Source organism: Setaria italica, chromosome VI (assembly GCF_000263155.2).
Source record: "Setaria italica strain Yugu1 chromosome VI, Setaria_italica_v2.0, whole genome shotgun sequence".
NCBI lineage: Eukaryota > Viridiplantae > Streptophyta > Magnoliopsida > Poales > Poaceae > Setaria > Setaria italica.
The window spans coordinates 30125355-30140627 of record NC_028455.1 but is presented as its reverse complement, the minus strand read 5'-3'; the positions used below and the strand labels follow the sequence as shown (position 1 = coordinate 30140627).

At 43.9% G+C, this 15273-nt stretch overlaps 1 protein-coding gene across 1 annotated transcript; it reads left to right on the top strand.

Annotated features, from left to right (window-relative positions):
• The first annotated feature begins 6351 nt into the window (after positions 1 to 6351).
• On the top strand, positions 6352 to 8377 carry LOC101757223 (two-component response regulator ORR12-like). The gene is made up of 5 exons (XM_004973590.1): positions 6352 to 6439; positions 6736 to 6782; positions 6887 to 6964; positions 7079 to 7149; positions 8296 to 8377. Exons 1-5 carry the CDS (start codon positions 6352 to 6354, stop codon positions 8375 to 8377), a joined length of 366 nt encoding a protein of 121 aa, XP_004973647.1.
• Positions 8378 to 15273: the final 6896 nt, after the last annotated feature.

Here is a 15273-nt window from a genome sequence, read left to right as displayed (position 1 = left end):
AATTCTACATAGTAGTGGCATTAGTGGTAGAAAGGAGTCGACCGAAGTGGCCCGGACTTCGGAGCCCTTCGGTACAGTTGGGGCTGTTGTGACGGAGTTCACTTTGGGGCCGGTGTCCATCAACAATAAGCAAACTCAAAAGAGCTTCATGATAAGATTAAGTGACATTTCAATGCTCTAGAGACTATTACGTGTCATGTTGACATGGTGGATATGTTGGCCCCCTATTAACTTTACCACTTTCTTAATGCTTGCAATGGAGGATATGCTCATATCTTATTCCTGGTCTTCAACTCATTCTCCTCTGCACATGCCAAAAGCCTCAAATTCGAGCGACCCGCCTACCACTATCTCCATAGAAGTCTTTTTTTTGGATGGTGGAAGACTAGACCCTGTCACGCCTATATTCCCGCTTGTATCCATAATGTTAATCCACTCCGCTAACTTAAACACTTGGAAATTCGAGTCTTGAGGGCCCCTAGAGCAGTTTGATGATCTTGCTTCATCCACAACTTGAAGGCGTAATGCCATCCTATCCGCTTGCTCATTTTGCACCCCATTGGTACCAGACCAGTTGTAAGACTCGTCAACTCCGGTACAAACTCTGCCAGATCAGCTATAGTAAAAACCTTAGCACAAAGCCTAGGCAAATATCATTACAAGGCTCAATGAAATAGTTGGTTCATACATGACAATGAGATATTTATTGTTCGAATCGAATATACAACAATGCCAATGAAAGAATTGTTTAACATTCTACCTCTTTGTCATCGAGGTTCAAATAAGGTAGCAATGTAGCAGGATCCTCTCATGTTCCACCCGTTTATCTATTCCCACCCAAAATCTGCTAAGGAAAACACTTACTTTGCAGTAGAACCCTTTACAATCACTCGCATTGCGACTCACGGAAGAGCTAAAGCGAGGATGTCTACGCAAGCACTCACCATGTTCTTGGTGCAGTAGCTCCCCTTGTGTTGCCCAACAAGTCATGCCAACAAAGGGAAGCATCAAAGCTAATCAAAAGAACATTTTTCCCATGTGCAAAATGATAAGGGGCCTTCGCATGCGGTCTTTGTATTGTTTGCTATGACCAGGCACTGGGACACTCAAAGCGTCAAGCGAAGCCGTTGCCTAAGCAACACAACGCTAGCAGCCTAGGCAATGTGGTTTTAACGGCCGGTTTCTTTTGAGCAAAGCTAGCACCGACTCTTGCTTTTCACATGTGAAGGTGGCCACCCACTCTAGGCCCAGATAAGTGATATCATTTGATCCAATTTGCGCAGAGATATTATGTCTTTTATTTTCACAAGCTTTATGATCTTTTTGTGAGTTTTCCTCATGTGCTTATTATGCATAACCATTTTTGTACAAGTACCTAATCTTGCCATGATAATGATATGACATTCACATTTCCTAAGTTTAACGCGAATTGTCACCTTTTCAAACAACAAGTCACCAAGGTGACTAAAATAAGTTGATACAACTTATGATGCTCATATATATTTAGCCCAAGGGGCTATTCATGAAAGTTACCTACCCCTTATACAACGAATTGTTTTTCAATAACATGCAAGTTTTTACCAGGTAACTCCCTCTTCTCCACCTTAGTCTAACACTTTTACACTAGATTTTCACTCCTTTTTGCAAGCACATTAGTTGTCAATCCTCAACCAAGTCAAGACTTGCTTGCTATATTGGTTTTCTTTGGTGCATATCTCTTATTGACCTTTTCTTCTCATAATCTACTGGATTGATGTCTGTTGGTATTCACCAATCATTGCCCCTTCACTATATTGGTTTTCATCAAAAAGTAGCTTTCACCTTTGCAAAGGCGATTCAACTATTTTGGTTGTCGAAGCACTAAGTCCTCACCTTCATTCCTCATCAATTTCAAGGTAACCACCATCCACCGCCCTCTCCCTAACACCATATCTACCTCTTTTTGCAGGACAGATCTCTCACCTATCTATCAAATCTATCATTGAATTGCTTTTGGAAATTACAATATGCAAGTGCTAAAAAACCTTTGATCTAAGCTAACTGTTGCAAGAAAACTAGCTTCTTTTCCATTGTCATTATTTCAAGTGACTAATTAGTCCATCATATCTTGATTGATATGCTTATGCGGGATCTTGAATTGCTAATATTTCAAATAGACATTCATTTAAAGTTGTTTCTCTCTCTTTCGAGGAAAAATGTGCCAATACATGATACATTGAAAGCAACCATATAGCAGGTTGCCAATTCGATAATGCAATTCGCAAAAAGAATAGACCTGTGAAAGTAAGGTCATCGGTCTTTACCCTCCACATGCTATCAATCATCAAGAATATACTCACTTATGTGCAGGATCTAATGCTTGCACAAGTACTGCTAGTCACAACCTTCTCTTGTAGGGTTTCTCATATGCCTAACCCCTTGATATATCTATACAAATGTATCCATTTCATTCGTACACATCAAAAGCATGCATCAAAAGCATCTCATTACATGAATCCATTACTTTCATGCACGGATAAAAGAAAATGCACTCCACGTGACAGTAAAGTGCCTGTCACCTTCGCAGAAAGGAAGGGACGAACAGGGTCAAATACCTTTGCTAAAGGATTTTGTTCCCTAAAAATGCGCTATGCGCGACATTAAAGTGTTCATCACCTTCACAGGAAGGAAGGAACAAACAAGGTTAAATACTTTTGCAAAAGGATTTGTTCCCTAAGAATGCGCTATGCATCATAGTAAAATGTCCGTCACCTTCGCAGAAAGGAAGGGATGAATAGGATCTAATACCTTTTGTAGGGTGATAAGGCGCACCTTCACTAACTTACCTAGGTTGTCACTTTTATCGTCAAATTTTGATTTGGGGGCGTTCTACCAACAACTGCAACATCTACAACATCGCATCCTCTAATTCAGCTTGAGGGGCTCGCCATCACCTTGGCTTCATCACTAAATCCTCCATTGCTAATTCAGCTAGAGGGCCTTGTCATCACCTTCACCATTATCATCGAATCCGCCTCCACTGCTACTTCGGCTTGAGGGGCTGACCGACACCTTCGGCACTGTCATCGACTCCTCCTCCGCCTATAATTCATCTCGAGGGGCTTGCTGTCACTTTTGGCATTGTTATCGACTCCACCTCCATTGCTAATTTGGCTTGAGGGGCTCTCCATCACCTTTGACATCATCGTCGACTTCACCTCCGCCTCTACTTCGGCCCAAGCGGCTAGTTGTCACCACCTACTTTGGCTTGAGGGCCTCAACGCCTACATCACCTTCGGCAACCACTACTACAACTACCATACATTATCAACTTTGACTACTTCCACCGTGTGTGAAACTCCTCCCACGAACACCAGTCAATAGGGATGGGGGTGTACTTGAGGACCAGTCCATTCTAGAAGATAGAGGTTTGTCTGGCACTCATGAGAGAAGGCATGATAATGCTGCAGTGACCTTCAGCCATGACTACCTCGACTACTTCAAGCGACGATCTCCAACAGGGATGGAGCTTGCGGGGAAGGTCAATGCATCTAGTAGGGTGTGTTGATCGGAGCTCATGTTGAAGCATCCCACTATTGGCGGCTGTTAGCATGCCAAGTTGTGAACCACAGACAGCTAATAGATAGAGCAGAGATAACCAATCTACAACAACCTAGACTATGCATATGTTGTAATTTTGAGCATAGATAGCAAAGCAACACAGATATGATCTTAGTTAAAAGTATCTTTAAATCTACACCTCCGGTCCGGCTCCCAAAACCCCCTAACTTACATAAGAAAGATCCCATCACGATCCACTCTATTAGCATAGGTAGATTAAAGGCACGATCAAAAGAACATGTTATACTCATTGGTAGATCAGGCATGCAAATGTGGTCACCATGACCACAAGAACATCCTAAACAATCTATCATAGATTAATAGATTGAAAAGTAAGCAAACCCAATAGAGCATAAAACCATAGAAGGAGATACATAGATCGCTAAGAACATGAGCAGGTCTATTACTTCACCATGAATGATTGTACATCACAAGATCACCACCGAGATCCTACCTTGATCTTGATGACTCCTAGCTCCAGAACTCCAGCGTGATCTTCCTCGCAGGGTGATCACGCCAGCAGAGGCTCGCCTACGCTAACCCCTGCCAACTGCACGACCCTCGACTCTCCAAAGTGGTTTCCTCAAGCTCCTTCTGCTTCTTTGCTGCTTCATGTTGAGTATGTCATCTCCAATCTGCGGGCTTGGTGGTTTTTGGGGGTATTTATAGTCCAGAGGGAACGTGGGAAAAATTGGAAGACGAGGGGGCAAAGGAAACCCACAGGCCGATTGGCCTAGGCCTTCCTTTTGCCCTCTCGCATCCTGCTTCGTCTCCAAGTCTCCTTAGGTGCTATGGAATCTTCTTTTTACTTGCATGCGGGCTTGGCATGTCGGTAGTTTCGGGATGAGATTTATCTTCGATGACTTTCCAAATCTTCTCTTGATTTTCTCTGATTCCTCTTTGGTCCCTAGCTGGTCCATGCCATATCTTTAGAAACCTAGCCCCTAAGCAATGTTGGAGGGTTGCTTGCCAAAGATGGGCACCAAGGGGCGCCAGAGGGTGCCAGGCCGATCAGCCTGGGCTCCTCTAGGCCGATCGACCTAGCCCCTTCCTAGGCCCTTTGACCTTCCTCTTCATCAGGTTCGATTGCCGTTCAGTGCTTTATCCAAAAAATATACTTTTAGGCTTAATTTCCTACAAAAACACAACATCCTCCAAAACACATTGCATATGTAAAATGACCGGTTTATTTGGTGTGATTGATAGTTTAGGTATTAAATTTATGTCATTATTGAAGATAAACAGAGGTAAAAGTGTATCAATAACGAGCGTCAACACCCATAGAATCAAAGCTCATCATTATGGTGTTTGAAGTTAGAGTCTAGAGTTGGCACTTCTATCGACCTGAGTGTGTGCGTACTCTTTTCTCCATGCCCCTTTTTCCACTGCGTTTTTGGGATGGAGTTTCTAGTGAGGGGCACATGGGTTGGTTGCAAAGGGCACTCCTTGCTGCCAAAGTTTGAGTTGTAATTAGGCCTCTTTGGTCAGAAGTAGCTATTAGGTCTTGTTGTGTTAGCCAAGACCAAATAGCTGAGGGCTACTGTTGCGGATGTGCCCTTGAGGGCCACGGTCTATGGACCCCCTACCCCTCCCCCCTTGTGTATAAAAGAGGCCTAATTAGGTACCAGTCTCTACTGTTAGGACCAGAATTCGCTGGTTTTTGGTGAACTTCGACTGAAACTCCAAACCTTGTGCACCATTGATCCTTTGACTTAGGGGCTATGTTTATACATCTACCATTTATGGCATTTGTACACCAACTTACCTAGATTCCTTGCAAAACATGCTGGGACACAAAACTTGTGGTACTCATTAGTTTAAATCCCTATAGCAAAACTGTTTTATCTCAACGAGTCATTTTCCATGCATAGTTGGAGGCCATATTTTCTAACATAATGATCATCAATACTTTCATTGTCGCTCCGACCACCCATTATCGACATAAACATCCTAGGTAGTTCTGCTGGACCGTTCCCTTCCCCATCGACCTGGTCTCACTGTCACCAATGAAAGCCCCAAGATCCTGCTTTGTTCTATCCCCCCAGCATGGACGATGCATCTCATCTCCTCTTTGCACATAGTCTAGTGGATTGATGACACCACCCAAGACGGTCCACCGGCCTACGACATGAGTCCATAGCAAAGCACCATGTTAGATCATTGGTCATGTCTGTCGGTCACTTGCTCTAGATTCCACTAAGGCCCTATCCGTCGGTCTCCCACAGCCAGCACCACTACAGCACCATCCCTCTCTGTCTTCATGCATCCGGTGCAAAGAACTAGTGACTCAAAGCCTCATGTCTCAATGCCGCCGGTGCACAAAACAATGCACCTTTGCGGACCTGCCACCCCTGCCCCATCCGTTAGTCCCTGTACGATTCATTGTTTTCTATATCTTTAGGATATTGTTACCATAGGCACATTATTCTATGTTAGAGATATTTTTAGTATAGCCTTCGGCTATTGTTCTTAGACTAAAGATACCGTCAATATATCAAGTTACTAGCTTTCTATCTAAAAGATAGTATAACAACAACTATCCATCTTAAAGATAGTATAACAGCAACTACCTATCTTGAAGATAGTATAACAACAACTATCTAACTTGAGCATGCAATAGTGCAATGAGACATTAGTATATAAAGAGCTTCATTGTGGCTTCACTCCCCACAACTACAACACAATATGAACCATCCTGCATCAAAGGTTCAAAGGTCAACCTGACAGGAAGCAGGTTGTGTAGAGATTGTCATGGCGACTCCTCACATTCTCTTGGTTAATGACTCCTGTGTTGACCGTCTTGTTGCATCAAGACTTCTACAAAGTTGTAACATCCGAGGTTTGCATTTACAATAATCAACCTTTTACGATGTACTAGCTTTTTAATTCTAAGTTTCATATGTATTGTAAATAGAGAATTCTGGTATCTTCTAGTGACTTTCCATGCATAGGTGTACTTATGTTCTTTTTGTAGTGTTGTGGTTAGCATTTTTTCAATCAGATGCACCTTGAGTTATAATAAATAGTACATTTTTTCCATTTATAAAATATATAAATTCAATCCATTTTCACATCTTTATCTAAGTTGTTCCAAGTTTAATATATTTCTTGATATTGTTCTTATATATTTTGCAGTGATTGCTATGGAAGGTCCTAACCAAGCTTTGAAGTTCCTGGACATGGTATATCAATATTTTATATAATTGCTATTTACAAGAATGCACTTATTTATTTTAATTAATCTGATTATTTACTAAAATATATGTTTGTATGCACATGAATATAGGAATATGATGTGCAGTTGATTCTGACGGATTACTATATGCTTGAGATGACCGGTTATGATCTTCTTGTTGAGGTGAAGGTAGGGTTTTTCTATCGAAGAAATTGATGATTTCATCAAATATTTCGTTGAATATTTTACTCCTGTGTAACGACAAAATTAATCATTAATGAAAAATTATGTTTCCTCACACAGAAAATACCCAAGCTTAATCATCTCCCGGTGGTGATTACATGCACTGAGGACATCCCCGGAAGGATAAAAATGTGAGTGAACATAAAATTGTCAAAGTCATGCATTAGTTCAATAATTTTCCCCTAAGTATTTAATTGTTTCTATATTCCTATTTGTTGACGCCGGTTTTTGAGACGTGTTAAGGTCGGTGTCAAGAAGAGAAAAGTAGCCGATGTGGATAAGCAAGAAGCTATTGCCCAGGGAATCGGCCGATTGAGCTACAGTGTTTCAGCCGATTCACCGAAGGAGTCGATGAAGACTGGCCGATTGGGAGCCAGGGCAGTTTGGCCGATATGGGCCTAAAATAGGCCAAGACGGTGACCAGATAAAGATGAAGATTGGCCCATAGAAAAATAGTAATCGACTCTGATGCGGGTTGTATTCATGTGTAAATATTTATTATTTTTAAATAAGAAATAAAATTATAGTCGGTTAGGAAATCAGTTGTAATAGGGTATACATAGGTGCCTCGTAAGGCTTGTAAAACAACACAACAATCATCAATACAGATCTATTTCTTCACGTACTTTACTTTCAAGTCGGCGACTTCGCCAAACCCTCTTTCTTTTTCACGAGTTCGTGCGAGTTGGCAGGACTGCATCGACGTGATCTCCGGCCAATTTGTAAGTTCCGCGTATCGAGTAATATCTAAGCTTTAAATTCGGGCGCATCGCTGTTGTTTCATTTAAATTTATTCACCAATTATCGATATTTACTAGAATTATAGGTTTTGCCTGTTATTTTAGTTTTTATCATCAGTTATCCATCTTGAGACACGAACTATCGGCTTTGTATCAATATTTTTTGTTTATTACCATATAGCCGATTAGATCTGTTCCAAGTGTTGCTTCTGTAGCATTGTTTAGGTTACTCTAGCAGTTTCTTCTACAATTGCTATGTGATCATCGGCTGTTTTATAACCGGTCATCTCTACAGTAATTCGGCCAATTCGCTGATACATCCTTCGAAACAGATCGAAACTTTAGCCGATCAAAACCTTGAAATTTAATACTTTTCTTTCCTTGTCAATCAACGGGTCAGATTGACTGGCACACCACGCGAACCACACCAGGGCGACAACCCGAATAGGAGCTAAGCAGATTCTCCTGGGTCGTGTGTCCGACGCAGAAGCCAGAGTCCTCGTCCAATTTTTGGCGTCAACACTATTGTGAATGAAGGTGCCTTGATGGAGGTGCAAAGGACTACATTATCAAGCCTATCAAAGTTGTCAATTTGCCTCACCTTCTGAGCTACATTTGATGCGCTGACAAGGGTGATGAATAAAGTCAAAATAATATAACTCTTCTATAGGGTTATATTTCTTGTTATCTAGTAATCGCTATTTGGATATGACCATGTATGGTCCTCCTTTATATCATCATTTTTTCGATCTGTTTGGACTTATGTAAGAATGTTATATGACCACCTATGGTCCTCTTTTATGTCATCATCTCTATGGGATATGTTTAAACTTCTATATAAGACTGTTATGTCACTTTTAAGTGTTTGTATTTTCATGATCATAACACCTTTGCTTTACAAACTAGTAAGTGTTGGTGGAGATAACTTCAGATTTGCCTCCAACGGTTCTCGGAAGAATCGCAGCCAAAGTGTGTAAACTCTGATCACCAGGAATCTGGCCTGGGGACATTTCTTCTCTTGTGTGTTTGTTTGCAGGGGGCTGAAGGCACCTTTCGATGACATCAAGAGCGGCGAGGCCTCTAGAGAAGATGGAGGCGGGGGCGTTTCTCACCCGTCGGAGATGAACTCAAAGGGCGCAACCTTCGGAGGAGGTGACCGAAGGGTGCTAAGTTGTTCGGTGATGGAGGAGTGGTTGGAAAGCAAGGATGTACAAGCAGCACAATCTCCATATTGCCCCAAAATACTCCTGGAATACAATATAGCTATTAAACATACCAAAGTGTAATTGTACTTTAAGATGGTTCACCCACCTATAAATAGGGGTTACTATAACCGACAAGACAGCTAATCAGAGATGGTTAAAATTTCTAGTGATATTTACTTTACCTTCATTATTTATTGTTACCATAGCTATCATCTTAGGGAAGCGACAAAATTCTAGGTAGTAGTGGCATTAGTGGTAGAAAGGAGTGGACCGAAGTGGTCCAGACTTTGGAGCCCTTCGGTACAGTTGGGGCTGTTGTGACGGAGTTTACTTTGGGGTCGTTATCCATCAACAATAAGCAAACTCAAAAGAGCTTCGTGATAAGATTAAGTGCCATTTCAATGCTCTAGAGACTATTACGTGTCATGTTGACATGGTGGATATGTTGGCCTCCTATTAACTTTACCACTTTCTTAATGCGCAACGGAGGATAGGTTCATATCTTATTCCTGGTCTTCAACTCATTCTCCTATGCCTAGGCGAAAAGCCTCAAATTCAAGGGACCCTGACCTATCATGTTATGCTGCTTCCTTGATCTACCATGTGATGCATTTCCTTGGTTCAGCATAAGAGGTAGCCAAAACTGCTTCCCTAATCTTCCGTGCGTCGCTTCCCTGGTAGAGCTCCCCCTCTTTCTAAAATGGCTTTGGTAGAGCTCCCCTCCTTCTAAAATGGCTTTGGCTTCAATGATGAAGTAATTTTTTTATGGTGCTAGGGAAGCAGCATGCGGAGAGATCAGGGAAGTAGTTTTGGCTACCTCTTATGCCGAACTAGGGAAGCAGCGCACGGTACCTCTTTTGTCAGTCCCCTCCTTCCTCATGTTATGTGTCCGTGTGCTGCTTCCCTGGTTCATCATTTTCATGAAGAGGTTTTTTAGAAAAAGGTACAACCGCACATAGCCAAGTTTTACAGCATTCTCAGCTCAAAAGCTCATGAAAAAAAGGGAAAAGATGTACGCATAAAAAGGGAATAAATCAAAAGCAAAGTCTATTATTGCTTCTCCGTCCATTCTTGGCAAATATATCCAAAGCGACAATCTTCAACCCTTTGTTTGTTGCACAGATAGTTTCCCTTGATTCATCACGCTGCAAGAGAGATCAAAATCGTAACCAATATGCTCCCTTAAAAATAGCCTGCAGATTAGTTCTTCACATCATTTGCATTTGTATAAGATTACTCCACATCCTAGACAAGCTAGGGCAACATGTGATGGACATGGTGATGCATTGCTGATCAGCTCCATCGATCCGGCCAAGAAGTTTGTCACGAGATGATTAACTAACGCTGGTGTGCTCAAAATGTACGGGTGCGAAATTGAATAGTGGAGAAATGATTGCAGATAGTTGCATGCAGTGAGATGATTAGGCCTGTCTCATTCCAAGAAAGATCTGAAGGGCAAATTCCTTCCATGTGTCGACATGTGAAACAAGATGAAAAGCCTACGTGTAGTAGGAGTAATCGGTACGCCAGTACATATTATCCATTGGAGATAACACTGAGGCTATCCATGACCATGCCTACACAGTAACCACCTTGCAGGCTGCATGTGATCCATTAGTACTTCGTAGCAGCATTATTGGTCAATGATACATGAAGGAATGGGGAAAAGGAGATATGGTTTTAGCAAAGGATTTCTGTCCTCCAAGATGTCTCCATGGTGTGAAAACAATGAATGATTAAAGACGAGCAATCCACAGACAATCCCGTTGACCTATTTGACGGCATTAGTCGTGAAATCACGCTACCTACAGTTTGGCACACAGGCGCTGCCTCGTATGTCCGGTTGCCAGCTCCCAAAATTGTGCCTGCAGCGTGCATGGCGGCAAGGCAGGCTGTGCAGCAGCGGGCAGGCGACGCGATCCCCATATTGAAGACGCCGTCCTGACTGAGCCCGACAACACAAACCCCCGTCGCACTACTACTACTACTACGCGCCGCTGCTGACAGCTGACCCCGACCGACCTCTCCACTCCAAATACCGGGCCCCGGCCCGGCAAGTACGGGCGCGTAGCAAGGCAGCAGCGCAGAAACAGCAGCGCCGCGCGGCCCAGCCCGGTGGCCGCTGGTCGGCCGGTGCGTGCGTAGGGGCCCGCCCGCGTCGCGCGACCGCACCTCGCCAGCGGCCCGGCCGGCACGCCGGCCGCTCCAATTTCCGACGCGATCGTTGCCGCGCGGGGCACGGGACCGGGAACCCCCGACCGAGGCACAGAGCCGCAGCGCAGCGAGCGGCAGCATGGACGCTGCCGCACGCGACACCGCCATCTCGGCTGCTGGCCTGCTGGTGCCTTCGCTTTGCTTACCTCTCCACAGGGGAGGGAGGCCACGCCAGGCCAGGCCGCGCGGCGCCCTGTGCGGCGCTGACCCGATCGTTTTCCCGGCACTGTTGGCCGCTTTGTTGCCGGCCGGCCGAGGCCGAAGCGCGCCCCTGGCGGCTGGAGTACGCAGGACGTGACGAAGAACCAGCGCGCGCGGTACGATTCTACCGCAGGCGCACGGCGCGCGACGCCGTCGCAAGCGACGCCGTGTGCCGGTGTCGGGCTCGCGTGAGCATCGCTGCGCGCGGACGGTTTGGACGCTCGCTCCCAGGCCTGACGGGGTACGTTACAGGCGTACAGCGATGGATCGACGACGCGGGCGTCCTGGGCCTCGTCGCGTACACAGGCGACATCAAGCTCTTGGGATTCCCCCCATGTGGCCGTGTCCGGAGTCCGGACGCAGCAGGTACGCCGGAGAAACTGTTGGGTGGACATGTACGAATGAAGTAACGGTACAAATCGCTGGCTCCACAGTTCGGTTAGTTTGCACCTGGATTAGCCTAATCCAACAAAGAACAGGATTGTCAATTGTCAACCCTTCCGGCTTCCAGACGGAGGTAAAAACGTTGCGTTTTCTGAAGTGATTTCGCATTGCCGGAGCCAAGTGCGCCTTCGCCTTCGCCTTCGCACCAGGATTGTCCCATCTGGGCAGAAGAGACAAGCTCTCAGAAAAGCAACCTGCCGGCGTGTGTGCACGGCCGGCCCACGGGTCACCATGCCCCTCACCGTCTTGGTTTTTCTTTTTCCTCGTGGAGGTGGACGGCCGGCCCCCGCCGGTCAGCCTCCGCCATTCTCAGTCTCAGCTCCGCGGCAGCTTTCGCTGGATGCGTGCTGTGCGCCTGCGCTGCTTGCGTGCATGGACCTGGCCCCTGGGACGCAGACGCCTCCCCTACTGCCAGTAGCCCACTGCCGCACTGGAAAGTGGCGGTGGCGGAGACGCTCACCACCCTACTACACCCGGCAGCGCCGCAACAATATTCCCTACCCACAACACGCCGAACCCGTCTCAGATCAGCAGGGGCATTCCTTAGGCTTCACCGTTCGTCCTGCAGTGGTAAACCGGAGAGAGACGCATTGTGGTCTGAAGATCAGAAGATGCATGATGCAGCTAGGAATTTTCTTTCTTTACTGAACCTAGCCAACTGGATTTCTGGACCATGCATGGCCTCATCCGTTGAAATGGTAAAACTAAGGATATGTGCGCACAAAGGGCGCTTTGGAGTGTATGCATTTTGGGGTGCATGACTGAACAAAGCATTATTTTTGGATCTTTGGTTGCTTGTGCTCAACATGCATCTCATGGTTGTGTCAATTTGTCCTGCTCCGAAATGCTTCCAAGAAGACAAGGACAGGGGAGGGATTGGGGGCCCAATCCCATGATGCACACACCCTCATCCTGCTTCCATTTGGTATTGTACCAATGAACCTTTTCTGAACGAACGACCAAAAATGTAATCTTACAAAAGGAAAGGTAGCAGATACTCCAACTAGATAATGCATGCATGGGTCTCTGATTCAGGAAGACAACAAAGGAAGGGGAATATGTACGGCATATTCTCTGAGATCATGAAAAAGAAAATGCACTCTGGACTGGCTGAGCATCAATTCAGTCAAAGCAAGTAGTAAGGTGGCCCGCGCAAATAGTGCGGGTAGCTAGCCTTTTTATACTAATATTGTGATGTTTTGTTTCAAAATAAATGGATGTGAATGTCTATGTTTAGTCAAGGTTTATACATTTTTATTAAGAATAATTTTTTAGATTCTTGATTGGCGAAGTATACCTAGTTTAATGGTTCAGTGTATACTAACGAAATTAATAGTTAGAATTTATTTTTTTTAGTTTGAATCCAAATACTAATAAGTAGTGAATATTTTCTCAATAATTCTTATCATATCGAAACTCCTTTTTTCCTTTGTTGTCCAAGCACCGGTTGCCATGACCCCCATACATGCATGATCACATATTGACTTATGGTTGTTGCACCTTTTTTCTGAGCATGAACCCTATGCTTGGGTCAATAAATTTGTTGTTGGAACTAGCAAGATCTCCCTCCCTTCCTCCCCCCTCTCTCTCCATCCCTCTCTCATCCTCTCTCTCCAGCTCTCCCCCTTTCCCTCTCCCTCTCTCTATCACACACACACAAAAGGAGCATTGCATGTGATGTGAAAGGACCTCTAGCCTAGTGGTTAGAGCACCTAATTAGCATCCATCAAACCTAGGACCGACTCCTCGTGGGAGCGAATTAAATAGTTTTGAAATAAAAAATATATAAAAAAATAGGTTGGGGGCTTGGGGTTTCCCCTACCGACTTCGGTAAAAAAAAGCATTGCCTTCTGCATTGCGGTCATCAAAGACACATCGTTGATTATGTTTGTCCTTCCCTCTCGTTGAACACGACATCTATTTTCAAGTTATTTTATTATAGATCACCACTCTGCTATAACTTTGCATTCATTCTTTTCTTTTAAAATTTTCAGCTCCCAGCCATCCTCTAAACAGAATGGTACATAGCAAGGCCTCACCCTCTTGACATTTCTTTATCATTGTTGTAGATATGCCTCAATGATTGGGACATTGTAAGCTATGTAGGGTGATACTTGATCCGGTCATGTCATGGTTACGACATGGCTGTACTGCCAAGCTGTCATTGTCGTGGCCCTAATCATCATATGCTGTTACTATTGCCCTTTCTAATAAGTGGAGCGATTCTTATCGCTTTCTAGTTTGAAATTACTTTTTAGGCCCCATCTAAGGGTGCTTTAGCTCCTCCATTCTATAAACACATTTTGATAAGTAGTGAAGCTAATTTTTCTAGCTTCACCGCTTTCTTGTTCATTTTAGAAACGGCTCAAGGGAGTTGTTTTACTATTGTACGTGGAGAAAATAGAGCTAGAGCTAGAGCTGGAGAAAATCCTCCCAAATTTCTATCTTCTACATATGATTAGAAGTATAAGAATGTTTTTGCTACAGCTAGAGCCCTGCCTCGCTTAATTTGGATAGGGCTCCTCTACAGTAGTGAGTTGCAGCTTTGGGTCATTGATAGATTCGTCCGGACCCATGTGTTAGTGATCCAATTGTACTATGCATTACTGCAGAGGAGTTGCTTCCCTCTATTTCTAGCCTTTGCTTGTGCACTTTGTTCTTAAGTATAAGAATATCTTCGCTTTGTGTAAACTGCTTTTACGTATCCTAATTGGCTCCTACATTGCTTATTTGTACAATATAGAAAGAACGATAAATAAAGAGAAGCAAATTTAGTATAAGTGGTAATAAACCATCTCGAGAGAAAAATGTCTAGAATAGTCAATAAGCCCTATACTTTATAATTTGCTTTCAAGAAATAAAAGTTCAGCATGCTTTATGCAAACTGAAATTATCTTACCTATCAAGGGTGCTTCATATCCTAAGATAAAAGATATTTGGCACATCAAAGCATGTCATGAAACAGGCATGAGTCAGCAAGAGCTACATGAGCTACACACTTCTGCTCTTACCCTGAGTCCATGACCCCCCATGATGGTAGCATACTTTTTGAATCAGATGGTAATTTTGGACTTTGAGAGCGAACATAATGGCTTTTAACTCTTATGGTGGCCCAAACAAATTTGTGGTCAGATTTTCTGACATTTTGGAACATGGGAATTTCTCATATTTTCTACGTGAACTGATATGTTTCTTAGGCAGGTCCGTAAATTTTTATTAAAATACTATATTCCGCGTAGACCCTACTACATAGTCCCGTTACACTTGAATCAGAAGTAAAATCGTCTATCACTCCGGCTCAAATCAGCAAGCTCTCTTTAATTATCCGATGCATGCTCATGTTCCTTGCCTTTAATTCACTCCCATCAACCAACGTTTCTATACTTTTTTGGCATAATTAAGTTGCAGTGCAATTATTCCTTGTATCATATACCAATGCATCGTGAGTTTC

Coding starts and splice junctions, on each gene's coding strand:
- LOC101757223 (XM_004973590.1), top strand. CDS start 6,352: ATGGCGACTCCTCACATTCTCTTGGTTAATGACTCCTGTGTTGACCGT. Junction 6,965..7,078: donor ATCTTCTTGTTGAGGTGAAG/GTAGGGTTTTTC, acceptor TTCCTCACACAG/AAAATACCCAAGCTTAATCA. Junction 7,150..8,295: donor ATCCCCGGAAGGATAAAAAT/GTGAGTGAACAT, acceptor TTGTGAATGAAG/GTGCCTTGATGGAGGTGCAA.